The 26,092-nt window shown below is 40.3% G+C and overlaps 1 protein-coding gene across 5 annotated transcripts; it reads left to right on the forward strand.

Annotated features, from left to right (window-relative positions):
* The first annotated feature begins 1,551 nt into the window (after nt 1-1,551).
* LOC124152282 lies at nt 1,552-26,092 on the forward strand. Of its 5 annotated transcripts, XM_046525162.2 has the most exons (6): nt 15,002-15,291; nt 19,900-19,971; nt 20,675-20,911; nt 25,030-25,141; nt 25,441-25,488; nt 25,941-26,092. In XM_046525162.2, the coding sequence occupies exons 2-5, from the start codon at nt 19,911-19,913 to the stop codon at nt 25,466-25,468; spliced, it is 438 nt and encodes a 145-aa protein (XP_046381118.2). In that variant the 5' UTR covers nt 15,002-15,291; nt 19,900-19,910; the 3' UTR covers nt 25,469-25,488; nt 25,941-26,092. The 5 variants fall into 5 exon arrangements, with proteins under 5 accessions (XP_046381116.2, XP_046381117.2, XP_048248612.1 ...); XM_046525160.2 differs by lacking the exons at nt 15,002-15,291; nt 25,441-25,488 and adding an exon at nt 1,552-1,810; XM_046525161.2 differs by lacking the exons at nt 15,002-15,291; nt 25,441-25,488 and adding an exon at nt 1,552-1,802.

A 26,092-nucleotide genomic window follows, 5' to 3' on the forward strand; every position in this document is an offset into this window, starting at 1 on the left:
AGGCAAGAGCTGTCCTGGCACAAACGTGTCGAGCAAGTCACGGGTTTGTATGCGCACAACAGGTGAGATGATCCTGGACTGGCACATTCTACACATTACATCGCACGACAATTGGTTTGTACGCGTCGCGGAACACTTTTGGGCTGGGAGTTGTGATTTTGGTGTTTTGGGGGTCTTTGAGGCGTACCCTCTAAGCTCTATTGTATAATGGTGGTTGTAGAGCCTACAGCAGACCCCCTATGTGCTTTTCCCTGGGGGGTCCCATCATTTGGCTCTGTATAGATTACCCTCGGAGCCGCGTTTGCTGTTCTGTCCGGGCACCTTCGGGTTGACAGTCAGCCATGTTTAGCGTTTCCCAGCCCAGGAGTGTTCTCCAGTTCTCCTTGTACTTTTCTGTATATAAACCTGTGGCCTTACATCCAACTCAAGTCTTTGTGTTTTTTCTTGCAATGGTGCAGCATCTACTTCTGCAAAAGCATTATCCTAAAATAATCGAACATACCGTCAATAGCACCAACGACACCTGTGAAACCTGCAATGTTCATGAACGCACCCGTTTCTTTGTATTTCACGTACATGAATTTGGAATTTTTTGAATTGCGTCTAAATACGAGTCAAGACATTCATCATGTCATTGATGAGACTGCTGACCTTTGACTGTGATGGTACCAAGTCATCTCCATTGCACAATTGCATTTTACCTGTTGCGTAATAGCGCAAGGTAAAAGCAACTTGCAGCTCAGGGGCTATAGCCAAAATTCGTTCAGTGGGTGATCGCAATGAGTCTCCAACCAGATCAGTCACAAAAATGATTCCCGCTAACGAAATCTTTTGATTAATTCATGGCAAATGTAAATAGTTAAATCGTCTTTCCGTCCTAAAAATGTCTGAGGTGACGGCTGCGTTGTCGAGCGCAGCCATTTAAAATTCTTTTGACTTGGTGTCCTCTGGGGGGGACTCCTAACTTTGCCCACTCTTAGAGTAATCTTAAGTCTAAAGAGGCTTTATAAACTCTTAGACTTAAGTGTAACTCTTAGAGAATTCTAAATATTTTCTACACTAAGGAATAACTTTAATTCTGAGAATGGTTGTAACTACGGTAAGTAGAGATATAGAGGATGTGGGTGAAGGGTCTTGACATATAACTGTACGAACACCATTTATAGTGTACGCCATTTATAGTGAGTGCGTAAGTGTGGTTAACGTTGCTTTCAACGCTATGTCAGTTACTGACCCCTATATTGTTATGTATAGCATATAACGGCATGTCAGTTTGATGTTGGAGGAAAGCCAAGCCTGAGGCAGGCTATAGACGGGTAACAGTATTGTTCTCGAGCCACTCTACCACACGTAACCAAATCGTCTGACTCAAAGCAATATATAGACAACACTTGCCTGTAATCCACACCATAATCGTGTCAGCGGCAATGTAAAGGTTCAATTGCGATGCTGCTAACCGTTGTTTGGAACAACCTTTGAACCTTGAACTGAGATCCATAATCTGTTGTCGCGTGATTCAAAACAACACTGCCAGCAGTTACCCAAAGCGTTTCGCAATACAACAGCTGTTACAGCAGTGAATACCACTATGTCATGTTGTTCCCGGATGTTAGACTAGTCGATAGAGACAGTGAGACGAGAACCAGACAACGACACCTGCTTTGAAAGTTGATGAAGACGTTGAGGAGTCGTTGGTGGTGACGTGAGCCACTAGTACTGTTGTTGCCGTAGATAACGACATCGCCGAACGCTCCAGCAAGTAACCCACGGGATTAACGAGGCATACTCTGCAGACAGTAGATGTGAGTTTGTGAGTATATAGATACAGATAAATTAAATGTATTTATTTAAAAGTGAAAGTGATGAGTGAGTTCGAATTAACGCCGCTTTTAACAGTATTCCCGTTATATCATGACGTGCCAGCTTAATGTAGGAGGAAAACCCGAAATGAAGCAGGTCTCAGTCGTTTACCAATTTGGTGAAACCCACGAGCACGGGTGTGGTGCTGACAAACCTAGCAACATAATCAGTGCGAACCGGAATTCGAACCACGACCACAAGCTTCTGATGTGACTAAGGGACGCAACTCGGCACAGGGAGTCCTGGGGGTAAAAGAGGCAGAAGGAGAAATACGGATGGTTAAAGACTCCTATAGAAAAAGTGGAGTCGTTTAAAAATGACGGATTATGAAATATGGATGATTAATTTTGGAATTTTAAGTGTGTTTTATCATTTCATTTTAGATCTTTTATCATATATTGTCATTAATTCCACGTAAGGCATAACTACAGCTATAACCAGAGGAATGCAATGATCCTTGAGAATATTCCGGGTTGTGTCACAATTGCATTAATCGGTGCTCATGCTGTCAGTCACTGGGTTCACAAACAAAACAACAAATTCATACAGAAAATACACACACACACACCACACACACACACACACAACACAACACAACACAACACAACACAACACAACACAACACAACACAACACAACACAACACACACACACACACACACACACACACACACACACACACACACACACACACACACACACACACACACAATATTGACCAGTAACTAGGTCGTGTAATATAATTATATATTGCGTAATGGGGACTCCGACCATGCTATAGTTGATTTAAATTGTTTCCATAATTTTGCATAACAATCTATAATTGTGTCACTTTTACCTGTCCATGTATAAATATTGTTCAGAATGGCGAGTGAATTCTTGGAAGAAGGATTTTTTGGCTGGGTAAAGTGTCCTCTGATTACAGAATGGTAGATTTAATGTGCCGTAACAGTACTTATCACTCACTCGTGAAGAGATCACCCGATCAATAACAATACACCGTTATATAAAAAGTGTTTTTAATAACATCACGTGCAGAAGGGACTATTTTGGGCAATATGTAACAGATATGAGAAACGTGTTGGATGTGTACATAGCGACGTTTAAGCATGACGTGGGAGAAAAATCTCGATGTTTGGTAAATCAGCCCTACTAAACATCCACGGTTTGTCAGCACAATGCCCTAGCTGATGGGTTTCACCAAAGTGGTAAACGCCTGAGACCTGCATCACATGCGTTCCGCCCACATTTAGCTAAAGCGGTGTGATTTTGCTGAAATTCTGTAGTTCAAAGCTGCTTGAAACCCAAAGCACTGTCAAATAAACATAAGTCAATGGATGTGAAGTCAGTTTGAACAGTGCAGGTGAGGGAGCCCGTGAAATGGTCGACTCGTCGATTCATACGCCATGTGACATGACTGGAATTTCTTTTGAGTCAGCAGATAGTTTATCTGTTATGAGGTGGTGAAATTGGGTTTAACGTCGCGTCCAAGATTATTGCACTTATATAGCGACGTGCATGCACGTGTATGTGTGTGTGTGGCTGCTTGTACTAGTCCGGACTGATGCCGATTTATAGTGCTAGCTCACTGAGATACCATGCCGCAGTTTAACATGAATACCCCACTCAGACACAGTATACTGACTCCAAGCCGACCAGTCCTTGTTTTAGCCCCTTAATGCCGAGCGCCAGACAGGGTAACAACAAGTACAATCTTTTAACGTCTTTTTGTATGACGCGGCCCGGGATCGAACACTGGACCTTCCGCTCTCCGGGCGGACGCTTTACCACAAGACCACGGAGTTATCTGTTATGAGATTAAGTGTAATAACCGTGAAGGTACACCATTTGTTCAATTTCGGAGCAAGAAAGATTCACGACACGGAATTGAATCGGTTAACTGATATGAAGACGAAATTTCTACAATCTCATCAAAATCAGATCTCAGTGCCCGCCGCCGCTTCACGAAGATCCGGAGACATCCCATTAGAGGTCACGTCTGAACGACCTTTCCCAAACTTGAAACGACCAACAAGAAGTCAACATTGGCAGATCAGAAAGCAGCTTTCACAAGCTTTACGGCACTAGTTTCCAACTGACAATCTTCTTGAAACAAACTTTGAAAGCGGTAGCAAGAACTAGGATCTAATTTTAATCAGACTGACCACTTGGTCCAATCTGAGGACAATTTACAACACGAAGGTCAAGGTCGTAAGTATACGCGGCGATGACTGTTGTGATGATATTTTCATCGTAATGTTTTGTTTATTAATAATGCTCTGAACCTTTATGTGAGGCCAAGATGCTAGCAATACAACAAATCAAAAGTCTCTATTCTCTCTCTATTGTGAGTGAGTGAGATAGGTTTAACGCCGCTTTTTAACAGCATTCCAGTTATATCACGGCATGTCGGCTTAATGTGGGAGGAAAGCCCGAAGTGATGCAGGTCTCAGACGTTTACCTCTTCAGTGAAACCCACAAGCATGGGTATGGTGCTGACAAACATAGAAACATTATCGGGGCGAACCGGGATTCCAATCTTTATTTCACATACTGAAGAGGCCACAGGCCTATAGTACAATTTGAAGAATATACAATTTTATACAATTTATGTACATATCTCACCAAATCACCTCACGTCATTCCACCTCACATCTCAACGCAGTCACATAATTTCACACATACAGTACAATACCATACCCTGTAATTTCATAATTTCTATTTTACCATATCACAACTTGTTATATCATACAACATATTCTATAACATCATATCATATTGTATCATTATTATAAGATCATACTATATAGTATTATTTCATATACCATTATCATATCATAACATACCATACATACCATCGTACCATATATCACCCCTATATCATATCACATTTCAACATGTCATATCACACAACACATTAGCAATTTCATAGCTTGTCCCATCATATCTTATCATATCATACCATATAATGCCATGTCATTCCATGCCAATTTATTTCATATAAATCAATCAATATTTATTCAACACTGGAAGACCGCAAGCCATAAAATATGTACACTAAAAAAAACAGTATTTACACAATTTCTATAATACACATAATATGTTGCATCATATTCCCTCATGTATCATATCACACCACAACACTTATCATATCATATCACATCATGTCATGTCACATCATATCATTTCATATACATATAACTATACTAAACCATTTGTAATATCACATCCCACAATATCATATGACAGCCTAGTAGTTTAATACCATTTCTAACTCTTTTGTTTGTAGTTTATTCATAAGGCAAATATCTATAAATATGTACTTAATGTATATACACAATAGTTTCCTAATACCAAGCAGATAAGATTATTCTTTCATAAGGTTCTGTCGGTATAAAGAGGCAAAATATATGTACATGGAAACATTTTGTAAGATACTTCTTTTTGTGTTTGACAGCAGTGTAACAAATTTAATAATATTAGGGTACCTGTAATAATAAGCTTGCAGATATTTTTTTCTAAGGTGTAAATACACTGGACATACTAGTAAGAAATGAAATTCATCTTCTACTGAGTTTAAACTACATAGATTACAGATTCTTTCTTCACGAGGAATGTTTACAAAGCGCCCTGTTTCTATTAAAAGGTCGTGAGAAGAACATCTAAAACGTGAAAGAGCCGTTCGAAATTTTTTAACATTAACTTTTGATAAATAATATTCCATAATTATTTCTGATTTAAACATTTTGTAATAAAAGCACTTGTTTGTTAGAGTCAATGATGCTGTCCAAGATTGTAAATAAATATCTTTTAATCTCTGGGTTAATGAAAGTATAAACATTGATTTGGAATACACATTTTGGTTTTGCCAAATATCACCAAAGCCACAACTGAAAAGTAATTCTCTAACACATGTAACCCAGTTTCTTTTCCCATTATTATCATAAACTATCATCATATTATAACACTTTTTTGGCAATCTATATGAGGGCATGTCGAAGTGATGCAGGTCTCAGACGTTTACCACTTCGGTGAAGCACGGATGAGGTGCTGACAACCTAGAAACATAATCGGGGCGAACCGGGATTCAAACTCACAATCATAGGTTTCTGGCGTACCCAAGGGACGCAACTCTGCACAGCGAATCGTGTCGCCTTAGACGACTGGGCCACCCCTGCCCCCCTCTCTTTTGAACGTATTTGTTCGCAAATCCTGCGATGGATCAGGCAACTGCAAACCTCACGGACTTGACCTATATAATACATGTACTATAATTATCATTATAGCTATCACGCCCACGACAGGATTATTCAATATATAGTGACGTCATCTGTTTTGTTCTTTGACGTTTCCATATTTGCTAAAGTGGGTCATTGACATTCGTTATGTGTTGATTGAAGTAAATGTTTCAAAGCCGATATTGTTGTTAACTTATATTTGATAAATTCTATCCTTTTCAGATATAATAACGGTAAAGCTATTTTTCAGGACATTATCACTGGCAGAAGATCTCGGTCTTTTCAACTGCCCTCCTTCGTCGGACAGTTAATGGAAGACCTATCCTTTCTGTACATGATAATGCCCTGAAAAATAGCGTTACCCTAATATTAATAATGCAGTATTACGATGCATATGTGGTGTGTCTATGCATCTATGGTGTTTTGTGAAATATCTGAAGTAGATTCTCTGTCTAGGAATAGAGAAGATGTTGTCGAGTCCGTTGCACAGTGCTTCCGACGCCACCTGAATGGCTACCTGATTCCAAAAATAGTGCCCCCCACATGTGATGTCATCGAATACTTTTTATAATGGTGTGTTGTTATTAAATGGGTTAGCTCGATTTGCCTTATAATACAGTACCACAAACCGTTTAAACATATGACAATATCCTATAATTTCTTATATGTTAACAAATACACCGGCGCAACAGCGCCCTGTAACGTCAGGGGTCATCGAGTGTGCATTAGAAGCTCCTCTGTGATCTCTTCACGGGTGAGTAAGAAATATAGTTGCTAATTAATATAAACACTTACCGCTAGATACCGTTTATATTACGCATGTACAGTAGAGTGCGGTTATAACGAACTCAAGGGGACCACTGATTTTAGTTCGATATAACCGTAGTTCGTTATAAGCATATATACAGCATATATACGGCACAAAATGTGTTCGTTAAATCCGTCAGTCCGTTTAAAGCGCGTTCGTTATAAAAATGGTTTACTATATTTCAAAACGTATTCAGCGAAGGGTAGCGAGTTGTGATTAAAACGGTATCTAACTGAGACGAGTTTGTTGTTGTTGTTGTTGTTGTTTTATTAAGAGGCCGCCTACTGCCTCAGCAATTTCAGCTGACCTGTCCCTCTTTGGGACTCATGTGTGTGAGTAGGGTACACATGTCTATTGTGAGTTTGGTATTCACAGAATTTCTGTTGATATGACTTCTATTTTCGTATATTGATATAATTTCATTTTTTATCTTTGGCTGTTCTGTTTATATTCGTTCGAGTAGCTGTCCATCTCTCAGTTTAGTTTGGTTGGCCTTCGCTATAGCATCTCTTGGTTTTAGAAGATCTACGACAGACAGCAAATCTAACAGCAATTCTTGTTGTAAGGACGAGTGTTGTGATGTATTTGTTCTCACTTAAAGTATTTCCTGGTGTGGTTGAAGTATCAAGGTTTGCAAAATATTATCTAATTTACTTTTTCCAAACGCCATGATACACATCGCCTGAACTCATAACGAAATCAATACAATGCCACAAACTATCAATATAATGCCACATACTATCAATATAATGCCAAAAACTATCAATATAATGCCACATACTATCAATGTAATGCCACATACTATCAATATAATGCCAAAAACTATCAATATAATGCCACATACTATCAATATAATGCCACAAACTATCAATATAATGCCACAAACTATCAATGTAATGCCACAAACTATCAATATAATGCCACAAACTATCAATGTAATGCCACATACTATCAATATAATGCCACAAACTATCAATATAATGCCACAAACTATCAATATAATGCCACATACTATCAATGTAATGCCACATACTATCAACGTAATGCCACATACTATCAATATAATGCCACATACTATCAATATAATGCCACATACTATCAATATAATGCCACAAACTATCAATATAATGCCACAAACTATCAATATAATGCCACAAACTATCAATATAATGCCACATACTATCAATATAATGCCACAAACTATCAATATAATGCCACAAACTATCAATATAATGCCACAAACTATCAATATAATGCCACAAACTATCAATATAATGCCACATACTATCAATATAATGCCAAAAACTATCAATATAATGCCACATACTATCAATATAATGCCACAAACTATCAATATAATGCCACAAACTATCAATATAATGCCACATACTATCAATGTAATGCCACATACTATCAACGTAATGCCACATACTATCAATATAATGCCACATACTATCAATATAATGCCACATACTATCAATATAATGCCACAAACTATCAATATAATGCCACATACTATCAATATAATGCCACAAACTATCAATATAATGCCACATACTATCAATATAATGCCAAAAACTATCAATATAATGCCACATACTATCAATATAATGCCACAAACTATCAATATAATGCCACATACTATCAACGTAATGCCACATACTATCAATGTAATGCCACATACTATCAATATAATGCCACATACTATCAATATAATGCCACATACTATCAATATAATGCCACATACTATCAATATAATGCCACAAACTATCAATATAATGCCACATACTATCAATATAATGCCACAAACTATCAATATAATGCCACATACTATCAATATAATGCCACAAACTATCAATATAATGCCACATACTATCAATATAATGCCACAAACTATCAATGTAATGCCACATACTATCAATATAATGCCACATACTATCAATATAATGCCACATACTATCAATGTAATGCCACATACTATCAACGTAATGCCACATACTATCAATATAATGCCACATAATATCAATGTAATGCCACATACTATCAATATAATGCCACATACTATCAATATAATGCCACATACTATCAATATAATGCCACATACTATCAATATAATGCCACATACTATCAATATAATGCCACATACTATCAATATAATGCCACATACTATCAATGTAATGCCACATACTATCAATATAATGCCACATACTATCAATATAATGCCACATACTATCAATATAATGCCACAAACTATCAATATAATGCCACATACTATCAATATAATGCCACAAACTATCAATATAATGCCACATACTATCAATATAATGCCAAAAACTATCAATATAATGCCACATACTATCAATATAATGCCACAAACTATCAATATAATGCCACATACTATCAATATAATGCCACAAACTATCAATGTAATGCCACATACTATCAATATAATGCCACATACTATCAATATAATGCCACATACTATCAATGTAATGCCACATACTATCAACGTAATGCCACATACTATCAATATAATGCCACATAATATCAATGTAATGCCACATACTATCAATGTAATGCCACATACTATCAATATAATGCCACATACTATCAATATAATGCCACATACTATCAATGTAATGCCGTCAATGTGCCTGTGAATGCGTGTGTCATTACGCTAATTTGTCCGTCAATGTGCCTGTTAATGCGTGTGTCATTACGTTAATGTGTTCGTCAATGTGTGTGTTAATGCGTGTGTCATTACGTTAATGTGTGCGTCAATGTGTGTGTCATTACGTTAATGTGTGTGTTAATGCGAATGTCATTACGCTAATGTGTCCGTCAATGTGTGTGTTAATGCGAATGTCATTACGTTAATGTGTTCGTCAATGTGTGTGTTAATGCGAATGTCATTACGTTAATGTGTTCGTCAATGTGTGTATTAATGCGTGTGTCATTACGTTAATGTGTCCGTCAATGTGCATGTTAATGCGTGTGTCATTACGTTAATGTGTCCGTCAATGTGCCTGTTAATGCGTGTGTCATTACGTTAATTTGTCCGTCAATGTGTATGTTAATGCGTGTATCATTACGTTAATGTGTGCGTCAATGTGTGTGTTAATGCGTGTGTCATTACGTTAATGTGTGCGTCAATGTGTGTGTCATTACGTTAATGTGTGTGTTAATGCGTGTGTCATTACGTTAATGTGTGCGTCAATGTGTGTGTTAATGCGTTTGTCATTACGTTAATGTGTGCGTCAATGTGTGTGTCATTACGTTAATGTGTGTGTTAATGCGTGTGTCATTACGTTAATGTGTTCGTCAATGTGTGTGTTAATGCGTGTGTCATTACGTTAATGTGTCCGTCAATGTGTGTGTTAATGCGTGTGTCATTACGTTAATGTGTGCGTCAATGTGTGTGTTAATGCGTGTGTCATTACGTTAATGTGTCCGTCAATGTGCCTGTTAATGCGTGTATCATTACGTTAATGTGTCCGTCAATGTGCGTGTTAATGCGTGAGTCATTACGTTAATGTGTGCGTCAATGTGCCTGTTAATGCGTGTGTCATTACGTTAATGCGTGCGTCAATGTGCGTGTCAGTACGTTAATGTGTCCGTCAATGTGCGTGTCATTACGTTAATGTGTCCGTCAATGTGCGTGTTGATGCGTGTGTCATTACGTTAAGTGTTTAATTGCATATTAGCGCTGACTGCATATTCCCTTGCCTATCATTGGAATGGTACAACCCAATAACAATACGAATGTATAAAATAGGCATGAAAAACATACACAAAGCCTTTTGTTACATGTATTTCAAGTTGCATCTTCCTTTACTTGACACACTTCCAGTGAATGCAAGTTTGTGTAGCAATGTTCTTGTTGTACATGACAAACTGACCCGAGGTAGAATAGGTCTTAAGCAACCTATGCTTGCCGTAAAAGGCGACTATGCTTGTCGTAAAAGGCGACTATGCTTGCCGTAAAAGGCGACTATGCTTGCCGTAAAAGGCGACTATGCTTGTCGTAAGAGGCGACTATGCTTGCCGTAAAAGGCGACTATGCTTGCCGTAAAAGGCGACTATGCTTGCCGTAAAAGGCGACTATGCTTGTCGTAAAAGGCGACTATGCTTGCCGTAAAAGGCGACTATGCCTGCCGTAAAAGGCGACTATGCTTGTCGTAAAAGGCGACTATGCTTGTCGTAAAAGGCGACTATGCTTGCCGTAAAAGGCGACTATGCTTGTCGTAAGAGGCGACTATGCTTGTCGTAAAAGGCGACTATGCTTGTCGTAAAAGGCGACTATGCTTGTCGTAAAAGGCGACTATGCTTGCCGTAAGAGGCGACTATGCTTGCCGTAAGAGGCGACTATGCTTGCCGTAAGAGGCGACTATGCTTGCCGTAAGAGGCGACTATGCTTGCCGTAAGAGGCGACTATGCTTGCCGTAAAAGGTGACTATGCTTGTCGTAAAAGGCGACTATGCTTGTCGTAAAAGGCGACTATGCTTGCCGTAAGAGGCGACTATGCTTGCCGTAAGAGGCGACTATGCCTGCCGTAAAAGGCGACTATGCTTGTCGTAAAAGGCGACTATGCTTGTCGTAAAAGGCGACTATGCTTGCCGTAAGAGGCGACTATGCTTGCCGTAAGAGGCGACTATGCTTGTCGTAAGAGGCGACTATGCTTGCCGTAAAAGGTGACTATGCTTGTCGTAAAAGGTGACTATGCTTGCCGTAAGAGGCGACTATGCTTGTCGTAAAAGGCGACTATGCTTGTCGTAAGAGGCGACTATGCTTGTCGTAAAAGGCGACTATGCTTGCCGTAAGAGGCGACTATGCTTGTCGTAAAAGGCGACTATGCTTGTCGTAAGAGGCGACTATGCTTGCCGTAAAAGGCGACTATGCTTGCCGTAAAAGGCGACTATGCTTGTCGTAAGAGGCGACTATGCTTGTCGTAAGAGGCGACTATGCTTGCCGTAAGAGGCGACTATGCTTGCCGTAAAAGGCGACTATGCTTGTCGTAAGAGGCGACTATGCTTGTCGTAAGAGGCGACTATGCTTGCCGTAAAAGGCGACTATGCTTGTCGTAAAAGGCGACTATGCTTGTCGTAAGAGGCGACTATGCTTGCCGTAAAAGGCGACTATGCTTGTCGTAAGAGGCGACTATGCTTGTCGTAAAAGGCGACTATGCTTGCCGTAAAAGGCGACTATGCCTGCCGTAAAAGGCGACTATGCTTGTCGTAAAAGGCGACTATGCTTGTCGTAAAAGGCGACTATGCTTGTCGTAAGAGGCGACTATGCTTGTCGTAAAAGGCGACTATGCTTGCCGTAAAAGGCGACTATGCTTGTCGTAAGAGGCGACTATGCTTGTCGTAAAAGGCGACTATGCTTGTCGTAAAAGGCGACTATGCTTGTCGTAAAAGGCGACTATGCTTGCCGTAACAGGCGACTATGCTTGTCGTAAAAGGTGACTATGCTTGTCGTAAAAGGCGACTATGCTTGTCGTAAGAGGCGACTATGCTTGCCGTAAAAGGTGACTATGCTTGTCGTAAGAGGCGACTATGCTTGCCGTAACAGGCGACTATGCTTGCCGTAAAAGGCAACTATGCTTGCCGTAAAAGGCGACTATGCTTGTCGTAAGAGGCGACTATGCTTGTCGTAAAAGGCGACTATGCTTGACGTAAGAGGCGACTATGCTTGCCGTAAAAGGCGACTATGCTTGTCGTAAAAGGCGACTATGCTTGCCGTAAAAGGCGACTATGCTTGTCGTAAAAGGCGACTATGCTTGCCGTAAAAGGCGACTATGCTTGTCGTAAGAGGCGACTAACGGGATCGGGTTGCAGGCTCACTGAAGTGGCTGATGCATGTCATCGATCTCAATTGAGTGGATCGATGCGTATGATGTCAATTACTGAATTGTATGGTCCAGACTCGATTATTTACAGACTGTCTGGAATATTGGAATATCTGGAATACTGCTGAGAGCCTCGTTAAACAAACACACAAGCAAATATGACAAACTCGACCTTCCTTAAACCAGCCATTGTGATGATTTTGAAAATTATATTCTTTCTACCCTTCTCGACCTTAGTTTATATCTATATTCGTCTTCAATTTATTTTCTCTCTACATACTTCTTTAACTTACAATCATATATAATCCCTTGGTTGTTGCAGTTTAAATAACTAACCACTGTTTGATCTTAGGTCAAGTTAATCCATGTCATTTATCCTGGCTGGTCATAAGACGAATTAATCCTCTTCGGCTCTTAACCTCTTAAACCTGTACAATAAACATGCTAAGTACACAACGCCCTAATCCTTGAACGTGTACAATAAACATGCACAGTACACAACGCCCTCATCCTTGAACCTGTACAATAAACATGCACAGTACACAACACCCTCATTCTTCAACCTGTACAATAAACATGCATAGTACACAACACCCTCATCCTTGAACCTGTACAATAAACATGCACAGTACACAACGCCCTCATCCTTGAACCTGTACAATAAACATTCACAGTACACCACACCCTCATCATTGAACCTGTAAATAAACATGCACACTACACAACACCCTCATCCTTGAACCTGTACAATAAACATGCACAGTACACAACGCCCTCATCCTTGAACCTGTAAATACACATGCACAGTTCACAACACCCTCATCCTTGAACCTGTACAATAAACATGCACAGTACACAACACCCTCATCCTTGAACCTGTACAATAAACATGCACAGTACACAACACCCTCATCCTTGAACCTGTACAATAAACATGCACAGTACACAACGCTCCCATCCTTGAACCTGTACAATAAACATGCACAGTACACCACACCCTCATCATTGCACCTGTAAATAAGCATGCACAGTACACAACACCCTCATCCTTGAACCTGTACAATAAACATGCACAGTACACAACACCCTCATCCTTGAACCTGTACAATAAACATGCACAGTACACAACGCCCTCATCCTTGTACCTGTACAATAAACATGCACAGTACACAACGCCCTCATCCTTGAACCTGTAAATAAACATGCACAGTACACAACACCCTCATCCTTGAACCTGTTCAATAAACATGCACAGTACACAACGCCCTCATCCTTGAACCTATAAATAAACATGCACGGTTCACAACACCATCATCCTTGAACCTGTACAATAAACATGCACAGTACACAACGCCCTCATCCTTGAACCTGTACAATAAACATGCACAGTACGCAACGCCCTCATCCTTGAACCTGTACAATAAACATGCACAGTACACAACGCCCTCATCCTTGAACCTGTACAATAAACATGCACAGTACGCAACGCCCTCATCCTTGAACCTGTACAATAAACATGCACAGTACACAACACCCTCAACCTTGAACCTGTACAATAAACATGCACAGTACACAACGCCCTCATCCTTGAACCTATAAATAAACATGCACGGTTCACAACACCCTCATCCTTGAACCTGTACAATAAACATGCACAGTACACAACGCCCTCATCCTTGAACCTGTACAATAAACATGCACAGTACGCAACGCCCTCATCCTTGAACCTGTACAATAAACATGCACAGTACACAACGCCCTCATCCTTGAACCTGTACAATAAACATGCACAGTACGCAACGCCCTCATCCTTGAACCTGTACAATAAACATGCACAGTACACAACACCCTCATCCTTGAACCTGTACAATAAACATGCACAGTACACAACACCCTCATCCTTGAACCTGTACAATAAACATGCACAGTACACAACACCCTCATCCTTGAACCTGTACAATAAACATGCACAGTACACAACACCCTCATCCTTGAACCTTTACAATAAACATGCACAGTACACAACGCCCCCATCCTTGAACCTGTACAATAAACATGCACAGTACACCACACCTTCATCATTGAACCTGTAAATAAACATGCACAGTTAACCAAAGCCATACCCATAACTCCGCGGTGTAGCTAGGTTATGGCCGAGAGCGGGGTAAAGAAATAACCGGAAGACACCTTTCAATAATGTACTTTTTGTGAGGCGGAACAGCCTAAACACATATACACTATGCACTGGTGCGTTTCAAAATGTAGTTCTGTCTCGCTACGGCAGGTGCAACCTTGGAAACTTGACATAACATACTTGGATTGTACCGGGGCTGTTGTACACCCACTCATGTGTACAGATGTGTACAGATCAGACTGACAGACATTGACAGATACTGAGCTGACCCGGATGGCCAGAAGCGTGATCGTGGTTTCCGTTATGCGTGGTTAGAGTTGACGGTATACAACAGACGACGCCGGACATATTACGTAAACAGGCGACAGCTTGAGGCGGACGGGAGTTGTGAGCGCACCGGAGAGGTGAGAGTATGTGTGAAGCATGATGGTGTTCCTGGTCGTGTTGTCAGTAACGGTGTAGTAGTCGTGTACAGGGACGTTGTTGTAGTAGCCACATAAAGTATATTTGTATGTATAAATCCTGTATATCCAGTAAAACCAACCGGATTAACTACTTTTCAGATTAACTAGCTGTGTATACGTGGTCGTCGTTATGATAAATGTGCTCACAACGTACAACGTAATCACAATGAGGATATTATGTAGTGTATGTAACGAGAGAACATTGATTTGTGTGCGCCTGTGTGTGTGTGTGTGTGTGTGTGTGTGTGTGTTGGTACATGTGAGTGTTTGTGTGCGTATATGTGTGTGTGTTGTTTTGTATGTGTAGGTAGGTAAATCACAATGTATGCCATTATGTAGTGTATGTAACGAGAGAGCAATGATTTGTGTGCGCCTGTGTGTGTGTGTGTGTGTGTGTGTGTGCGCGCGTGTGTGCGTGTGTGTGTGTGTGTGTGTGTGCGTGTGTGTTGGTACATGTGAGTGTGCGTGTGCGTATATGTGTGTGTGTGCGTATGTGTGCGTGTGTGTGTGTGTGTAGGTATGTAGGTAGGTAGGTATGTAGGTAGGTAGGTAGGTAGGTAGGTAGGTAGGTAGGTAGGTAGGTAGGTGTATAATTGCAATGAGAGACATGACAAAGCGGTAATAAGTTAAGGATTGATATTGTGAGTGTGAGGGAGGGGGGGGGAGGGGGGGGGGGGGGGTGTCATTGATTGCTTGTTTATAGCTAAGACAACAAGTAACAACAAAACACGTAAAGTTCTGCATTATCCATGTTCTAAAATTAAGTGATATCTTCCAATATTAATCATAGCAATGTATATTCTAATACAACTTATATGAATCATGTGTGGTGAATCACTTCCAATAACAGTGGTACATTGTTAGCCAATGAAAGTCCGTGTATGTCCATGTATGTCACTGCAAGTCAATCTTGGCCAGCTCCGCTCTGTTACTATTCGGTGTGGAGTAATGTTTCTAAGTGGCAAATCAGCGCCGAGGCTTCTATATTCGAAGTTAAGAGCGTGAGCGAAGCATATCTAATATCTGTGTCTCGAAAATGAAGAAATCGGGCAGTTAGTATAGTCAGAATGGAAATGAAAGAGTACGCGCAATTATATTGTTGCGGATAAATAATATAACCTGTCATTTAGTGTCATCTACACTAAAAGAAGGAGTACATCGGAAGGGACAGCAGTGTTCTGTGTGAGTTTTCCTTTCTAAAGATCAGATTTCCGAATCGAGTTGGCAAACAAATGAAGCCGCATCTTTTTAGAAACCTGCTTGGCCTAACAACCACCAAATTCTTTTTTAAAAGGTCGCTTATGTCTTCCTTTCATCGATGATTTTTAACGCGGAGAGGTATCCTATCAAAGCAAAAGATCTGATTGTAATGGGAATGTCAGATAATAATGCTTTGGTCTGAAACAAAATGTACTCGAACCCTCGAAATCTATACCCCAGAACATGATTGAATCGCCATATTAAATGCAAACACGTATATGATTATCTTTTGGATGGACGATGCATATATTTACAGTTACCTGTATTAATAAAAAAATGTCATTGTCTATGCTCAGTCTCTGAATATATATAATTTGGATAGAAACAAAGAAACTCCATTTCAATTGAAAGGAGCCCCAGTGAATTTGTGGAAAATCTAGACTTGCTTCATTTAGGGCTTTTGCATTACAGAAAGGGCTGGCGGAAGGGAAAATAATATGGTCCAGGGACTGTGAGAAAGACTATCTATATCATCATGATTCCTTCTATGTCCATTATTTCTATTGGCTCCCTGCAAATTTATTTTCACGCAGGTCAAACTTTCATCAGATGCAACAATAATTTAACAGTGAATTAGGAAACTTCATCCAATGTAGTTTTATTCTAGAAGTCAGAATACGACCATTCTCCATGACAAGTTAGTTCTGTATATGGCCTTTGTAATGACAGATTATACAGAAAAACACTCAAACGATTATATTATCATAAATCTCAACGAAATGTCAGTGATGCAACGACAATTGGAAAAGAGTGAGTGAGTGGGGTTTAACGCCTGTTTTGACAGGATTACAGTTATATCACACCGCGTCAGCTTAATGTGGGAGGAAAGCCCAAAATGATGCAGGTTTCAGACGTTTACCACTTTGTTGAAACCCACGAGCACGGGTATGGTGTTGACAAACCTAGAAACAATCGGGGCGAACCGGGATTCAAACCCACAATCAAAAGTCCTGGGGTTCCCAATGCAATCGGAGAAGAGGGTGAACCTACACGTACTGTGTGGAGGAGTGTTCGGTTCTCCTATTATCCACATGTTCAGCAAGTAGAATCCAGTGAGGCACGACTGTATGAAAATGGCAATATTAAATATTAAACTGCCTAATACATTGTTCTCCTTCAGACTTTTCATACTTACTTAACGTCTGTAGTACACATGACAATGTATTCTGGCACGTTGTTGATTAAAATTGGAGGTGTTTACTATGCATGTTAAGTTTAACGTCAAACCAGTTGCCATGGGTCATGCAAAGCTTGGCACGCTATATTTACACGACCAAGGCAACGCAACCTATGCATAATGTATATATGTCAGCTTGAGCACGGTGGTTTTATGTTTATACATCCATATATGCAAACAACACTGAATTAAATATGTTTCTAACACACTCTCAATGGGGTGCTTCTGATATGATATACACGTTCACTTTTATTAGATAGTCCGTTTGAAAATATACCCACCGTGACAATCCAGTAAACATTGCAACAGTTATCAAACACTATTATCCATTTTGACTTTGGATAAAATCAATTAAGCAGGCATACATGACCTCAACAGGAAATGAATTAAAAACAATGTGTTTAATCATTACCAGAACCGCCTCCGTGGTCTAGTGGTATGGCGTTCGCACGGAGAGAGGAAGGTCCGGGGTTCGATCCCCGACCGCGTCACACCAAAAGACGTTTAAAGATGGTACTTGTTGTTACCCTGTCTGGTGCTCGGCATTAAGGGTCTTAAACAAATACTGGTCGGCTCGGAGTCAGTATACTGTGTCTGAGTGGGCATCAGTCCGACTAGTACAAGCAGCCACACACACACACATATGTTCAAGCAGGTCGCTATTTAAGTGCAATAATCTTGGACGTGACGTTAAACCCCATTTCACCTCACCTATGATTACCAGATAACCCTGGAAGGTAGTCGTCATACAGCTTTGTGAAGAAGAATGTTTGCTTCTCTTATTTATCCTCACTAGAATGAACAATGAAATAAATACCACATTCAAATGCTAATAAGACGTATAAGTCTAGAATCTAAAAACGTGTACTGAATTTGTATACCTTCAAAGACTTCGATGAATTAAATAGGCAATGCGATATGGCACAATATCATGTATCACCTGTGAATGAATAATTTACAGACTGAAGAACATTAAAAGATAAATATTATGTTCTCATGCGTAAAAAACCGTGTTTAATGTTCGTAAAACAGTAACATAATTCAGTGAAGTTGAGCTACCATTTATTCTCTGGTTTCCACAAGACAACATCGCAATAGATCATGTTCTCAGGGTCTATAGGCTTCGATATAACCGTTTTAACAACCTCATTACGACATACAGTAAACTACGGTTATAACGAACACGCTTATAACGAACTGACGGATATGTCGAACTAACTTTTTAGTCCCGACTATTTGCCGTAGTTATGCTGTATATATACTTATAACGAACTACGGTTATAACGAACTAAAAATAGTAGCTTTTGAGTTCGATATAAACGTAGTTTTCTGTATTTTGAAGGGCCGGTTTTCAATGTTGTTACCGGGACGGATACACGATGACAAGTATACAATACATTGAATGCACATTAATTGCATTCGTATAAAAAATATATGAAACAGCTATTCATACTCCGAACATTGTACTCCCATTATCCTCGATAAAAGGAAAAGACAGTGACAAATACCCAAACAACCAGTCCTCACGAATCGTTGCACATTTTTAATGATGTCAGCGGGGTGTTTGGAAAGTCGGTGAGCATATGACAGCAATAATAGACGCTGTACTTTATATAAAGACACTATAAAACTGGAAGCAAAAGGACAAAAGCCTTTCGAAAATCAGAGACCCCTCAGTGTCGACACCATACATGACATGCGTATGTAATGAAACCTTACAATTGTAGTCTGTGGTCTACTGGACGGAGTGTCTGCCCGGGGAGAGGAAGGTCTGTGGTTCGACTCCCTGTCGCGTCAAACAAAAAGACGTTCAAAGATGGTACTTGTTGTTACCCTGTCTGGCGCTCGGCATTAAGGGTCTAAAACAAAGACTGGTCGGCTCGGAGTCAGTATACTGTGTCTGAGTGGGGTATTCATGTTAAACTGCGGCATGGTATCTCAGTGGGCTAGCACTATAAATCGGCATAAGTCCGACTAGTACAAGCAGCCACAAACACATACACAGGCATGCACCTCGCTATAGAAATACAATAATCTTGAACGCGACGTTAAACCCCATTTCACCTTCGCCTCACCTGATCCGTTTAAGACTTCCAGTGTTTCTGTTTCAGCATCTCCGACCATGACGCCAGGGAGAATGCTGATGTTTCCACTTGTTGTTATTGTGTTTCCTGTGGCCAAAGGTAATGCGACATTTGTTTAAACCTTTAATCGACCTATCTTTTGTCATGACAGTAAACTACGTTTATAACGAACACGCTTATAACGAACTGGCGGATATAACGAACTAGTTTTTAGGTCCCTGCCATTTGCTGTATATATGCTGTATATATGCCTATAACGAACTACGGTTATAACGAACTAAAATTTGTAGTCCCTTTGAGTTCGCTATATAGACTAATAGCCGTAGTTTACTGTATTGTCTTAAGACATGACAAATCTCTAATACTCAAAACGCCCTTAAGACCAAAACTAATATTTAGAAGAATAAACCCAAAGAGCAATCAGGGTTTATTGAAGCTGACGGTTTTACTTTAGAACTTTGTCAGGCGTATCTTCTCTGGGGTATTTCTAAAACCGGTTTGTTTGTTCATGTTTGTGTAGCCATGCATTAATACACTGTGGATTCTATCCTTTGTATCATGGAGTGTAGAGATATGTCGGTTCTAGTCTTTATAAGAAACTTAAATCCATTGACTTCTGGGGGCGGTCGGGTAGCCTAGTGGTTAAAGCGTTCGCTCGTCACGCCGAAGACCAGGGTTCGATTCCCGACATGGGTACAATGTGTGAAGCCCATTTCCGGTGTCCCCCGCCGTGATATTGCTGGAATATTGCTAAAAGCGGCGTAAATCCATACTCACTCACCATTGACTTCTTGTGCGTCAGGTCAATCATGCAGCTTCATTGAGGTTCCGGGACAGAAGGGGTCGGACAGCCTTTGGAGTGACACGGCGACCGACACAAGCCTGAGTGCCTGCAAGACTCTCTGTAACACGACTGAGTTGTGTATAGCGGGAGAATTCCTCTCCACCACGAACACGTGTCACATCTACCTGGTGGAGACAAACCTCACTGGTCAAACTGAGTCGGTGTTCTTTCAGTGGACCTATACTAACGAAAGAGGTAAGTATTTATTGTACAATATGTGTTAATATTTAATATACACAACACACACACACACTACATCTACCAAGTGTACGGGGAGTACGGGTGGCCCAGTCGTCTAAGTGTGCAGAGTTGCGCCCCTTGGGCACGCCAGAAACCTATGATTGTGGGTTCGAATCCCGGTTCGCCCCGATAATGTTTCTAGGTTTGTCAGCAGCATACCCGTGCTCGTGGCTTTCACCGAAGTGGTAAACGTCTGAGACCTGCATCACTTTGGGCTTTTCTCCCGCATTAAGCTGACACGCCATAATATAGCCTGCAACCTCGGGGTACTTGTCATGTACGCTAAACGGAACAAAATGCACACACTAATGATTATTCGTGTTCTCTATATCAGATGTCATTTATTTTATCTAACAATGCATATTTTACTGATAAAAGTTCATTATTTACATTAGTAGCTCCGAGTAAAAGCTGGGCCTCGCGCTCTGTTGGACAAGGGAGAGAACTCCATCGTATCGCGGTACAGAGAAAAGTTGTGTATGGAGGTCCGAATTGGACAAAAAGAGGACATAATTCTACCAACCACTTGGTATGATCATGCCAGATATCAGTGATTTGTCCAGACAAGTACAAAGACAGCACAAGTAAAATTCTAAATGTGTTATCAGTTATAGGTATTTAATGCATATTTACCGAAAAGTAAGAGAAAAATATTTTAAAAATCAACAGCAAAATATCAGAAATGATATTCTAAGATTGTTATTTAAAAAGAATTGGATGACAATAATTTATCACAAAATGGAAAAATGTTAAAAGTCAACAATAAATATATAAAAAACACTCCTAGTATGCCCCAAGTATGTATTTATCTTTTGGCTACTAGTGAAGAAAGTATTTCTAAGTTTGGCATGATGGCCCTTATGATCTCCAAATAGATTCTGGCACAGAGCGGGGAAAAATGTGCGGACTACGTAACTTCCGTTACCTCATTAGTCGCCATGAATATGCAGATGATCTAGTTCAAGTCGATAGAGAAAGTTTACTTGGGGAACTGCGGGTTATGATTATCGTTGGCCATTGACAGATGGGGGTAAGGCAGTATTTAAAAAGATGCCAGAAGCAAGTATCAACGCATTAATACCTGCTTACTTACAGCAGACGGAACATTCCGAGGAAACTGAAATTGTTTACGGAGTGAGCACTTCCTGGTTACTAGAGGCGTGTCCCGCGTGAACTACCGGAAATCACAAATACGATGAATACCGCGGTACCACGGGGCCCGAGTATAACTTGAATAGTGTTAAAAGCGGCGTTAAACCCAACTCACTCACTCACTACCAAGTTTACAATATTTAATTTTTTAGGAAAATACCAATAAACAAAATCAGAAGTCAATTGAATAATGAAGGTATAAAATAAAGGGTAAAGGCCATCCTCCCTTTCTCGACCTTTTGATAGGAACTCAAAATGCAAAAAAGTAGGAGAATGCGAGACTTGAAGTTCTCGCGATCTCATATTCTCGTGGTTTTAGCACATCCAAACTTTCCAAAATCGAGAATGCGAGAAGGTAACATTTGGACATGTTGTATATGTTAGAGGGGTACACAACGTACGTGATCTAGACTATCAATTGTCGGATTTCATTTTGTAGAAGCCTCGGTGGCTGAGTGGGCTAGATTGCTGACTTTGTGTGCTGGCTATTAGGTGCCTCACACTGGCAGTGTGGTTCGAACCCTGGACTGGACTCAACCCCCCCAAAGTATGAGAATCTGTATTTTACTAAGAAAGTGTTTTAGACACTGCCCGCGCGCATGCCTAATATTTATAATGCAAGGTTATTTAAAGAACATAAGGAAAATACAAAGAATTCTCTCGACTGAATTCGAGGCATACCGAAACTCGCCACGAATACGTCGGGGTACTGACTGGGCACCTGATCTATCCGGAATAACCGTGGTAGTCCATGTCTCCTCATCGCTTGAGGGGCGGTCGGGTAGCCTAGTGGTTAAAGCGTTCGCTCGTCACGCCGAAGACCCGGGTTCGAATCCCGACATGGGTATAATGTGTGAAGCCCATTTCTGGTGTCCCCCGCCGTGATATTGCTGGAATATTGCTAAAAGCGGGGTAAAACCAAACTCACTCACTCACTCATCGCTTGACGGCGATCTAACATTGAATATATCAAAAGTGGTGTCATTGCTCGTTATTGGTGAAACGAAAAATGATTCAATTTGGTAAAAGTTAAAATTTGCAAAGCTTTTGAAACATCTTATTTCAGATTTATAATAACAATATAACTCATAACACCGATTAAGAACGTCTAGACCCAGGACTGAATAATCACCAGTTCATGGAACATATTCTGTGTTTAGGCAAACATGCCCTAGCACCTCAAGGAGGTGATATCATGGGATACTATTGTCCTATCAAGTGTTTCTCTTTACTTGTGAACAACAGGACATACACCAAGCAACCGGAATACTAAATATAGTTTTTAGTTTCAGTAAACGCATTGTCAGTAAACAAAATCAGTAAACGACATCGTGTTTCTGGGTTGTCTGTTTACAGCGCTGTTGCAAGGCAGGGGTTCTTCAGCGCGGCGTTTAAAACAAGCACTTACTTTTTTTAGCGCAAATTAGGGGAGTGACGGGTTCTATCTGTAGTGTAGGACATTTCGCAAACACCAGGCGTCATCGCTGATTTTCAGTGATTCAGTCATATAGTTTTCAGCAATACAGTAAACTACGGTTATAACGAACTCAAAGGGACTACTATTTTTAGTTCGTTATAACCGTAGTTCGTTATAAGCATATATACAGCATAACTACAGCAAATAGTCGGGACTAAAAAGTGAGTTCGTTATATCCGTCAGTTCGTTATAAGCGTGTTCGTTATAACCGTACTTTACTGTATTTTGTCTTTTACGCCAAGTGGAATCTGTTTCGGCAGATAATCAACTCTGATTTTACACTGGTGTTGACGTTTAACATTTTTGTGATCCATACATGTTCGCACCGTCACAGCTTCGTGATTGACACAAAACCTCGGATTTGTTATGAAATGAGATAAAAACGTGACATTTTTTATGGATAACAACCACCGCATTCGTGTATTTACGTTTCAAGATCCCTTAATTACGTGGCCCGCATTGAGTTAATATATCTACATGCTGATATGTTTGCATAGGGTTGGATTAAAGTACAAAATTAACAATATTATGACCACCCTGACAATGATATTTCGTGCCAAGTCTCCATACCAATCACTTAAAAAAGAGGAAACTTCATGAAACCATTGAAAAACAAAGAAAGAAACCTGCCAATCACAAGAACAGATGCCGACTATGATCCTTGGTCAGTCAGAACCATAGATCTAGCAAGGCAGTTTTTGCTGCATAGTCCCCAGGGAGCTGAGAATGAATATTGAGTGCGCACAGATCCATTGAACGGGTAATAATTTTAGCGCTTTGAGTATACGCCGAGGCTAGCGCAATACAAGTACACACGTAATTATCATCATTGTTAATATTATTATTATTATTACTTGTGCTCGTAGCTTTCCCAAATATTTTCACACTGACGACACATGCCACTTTGTTCTTTCCTGCAAAAAACAACACTGATACGCCATGATATAACTAAAATGCTGTTCAAAGCGATTCAAAGCAAACTCACTCACTCACTCGATAAGTTTTTAATTATATTGAAAGGTTGTCGTTTTTGTTGAAGTACAGTCACGGTTTACATGAGACTCATGATATAAATGTGGATCTACAATACTGCTACTTGATCAGTCTGGCTGGCCATGCTTCGCTATCTCGATTGTCCAGATATCTCGAAGTTAGAACTCGACCCCGGAACTTGGTTCGGGATACAGGAATCCGACTGTATGTCTAATACGAACACGCTTATAACGAACTGACCGATATAACAGGCTTATTTTTAGTCCCGGCCATTTGCTGTATATATGCTTATAACGAAATACGGTTATTACGAACTAAAATTAGCGGTCCACTTGAGGTTGCCATGACCGTAGTTTACTGTATATGGAGCGTCTCGACTGCCTCTGTGATCATAGCGCTGTAATCTGTCTACGACATGTCCTTTTTTATATTCGTATGTCGACTGTTTCAGATGTTTCAGACGGATTCCCTGTAGCTTTGACAGTGGGGTTAGTCGTCGGTGGTGTGGCGCTCGCTGGCATGGCAGCAGCAGGTGGCGTATACTTGAAAAAAAGGAATAATGGGTCAGTAAATGGACACTGTCAGGAACCCGGGTGCAAACCAACAACTGTCCATCCGTCCGTCCGTCTTACTGTCATTTCACGGCTTGCCTCTCTGTCTGTTTTAAACCAACTGCCTCTTGTTAATGTGTCTTAGATAATCACAATGTACATTGTATTTGAACCAGTGCTTCGACCTCAGGGGTGAAAACACTGTATTCTGGAGTACTTAAACGAAATAATATCAGTGCATTATATTTATTGAGTTGATGCGATGTCATCTCCGAACACAGATACACTACAAGCTTTATATACATAAACAGGTACTCGGGTCGGGTGGATACTGAGTAGGACCCAGGTAGGACTACCTGGTTAGTCACGTGATTATATTGTTTAATCGCAAAAAATATCTAGAACTCTATGGTTTCACTATAAGTGACAAATGATCACATTTCTTTCCGACTATGCACTCATTCCTTCTGACTTTATATGTTTGCATAAAGATAAAACTTCAGTCAACTTCAGTATGCATGACCAAATCATTTTATACCTGTATCTAAATACATTTTGACAGGAGTACGGTCAAACGTTTCCCAATCGGACATTTTGTATCTCTTGAGACCTACAGCGGGTACCCGGGTAGGGTCGGGTAATAGGGGGTGGGTACCCGGTAGTAAATTTGGACTCGTCCCAGCCCTAGTAACAAGTACCACCTTGTAGCGTATTTGGTATGACGCGGCCGGGGAACACGGGTTGAAACACCATGTCGTCGTGCGTCACCCTGAGAATCACAACAGCATCTGTATCCCTTTTTATTTTCCAGAAAGAACAGACCCGAGGACGAAGGCCAAGAAAAAGAAGAACTTCAGGAAAGCCCGCCACAGCCTCAGCCGATGAAGAAGAAAAATTGAAACCGGAGAACAATTGAAATCGAACAGAGAAAGTATGAAGAAACTGACCGGCGTTTTTTAAAAA

This window comes from Haliotis rufescens, unplaced genomic scaffold, assembly GCF_023055435.1.
Source record: "Haliotis rufescens isolate VD_foot unplaced genomic scaffold, xgHalRufe1.0.p SCAF_11, whole genome shotgun sequence".
Lineage (NCBI taxonomy): Eukaryota > Metazoa > Mollusca > Gastropoda > Lepetellida > Haliotidae > Haliotis > Haliotis rufescens.

Excerpts from the sequence above, each read along its gene's own strand:
- LOC124152282 (XM_046525160.2), top strand. The coding sequence starts at position 19,911 with ATGACGCCAGGGAGAATGCTGATGTTTCCACTTGTTGTTATTGTGTTT. Across the intron at positions 19,972-20,674 it reads TGTGTTTCCTGTGGCCAAAG|GTCAATCATGCAGCTTCATT; the intron begins GTAATGCGACAT and ends CTTGTGCGTCAG. Across the intron at positions 20,912-25,029 it reads GACCTATACTAACGAAAGAG|ATGTTTCAGACGGATTCCCT; the intron begins GTAAGTATTTAT and ends CGACTGTTTCAG.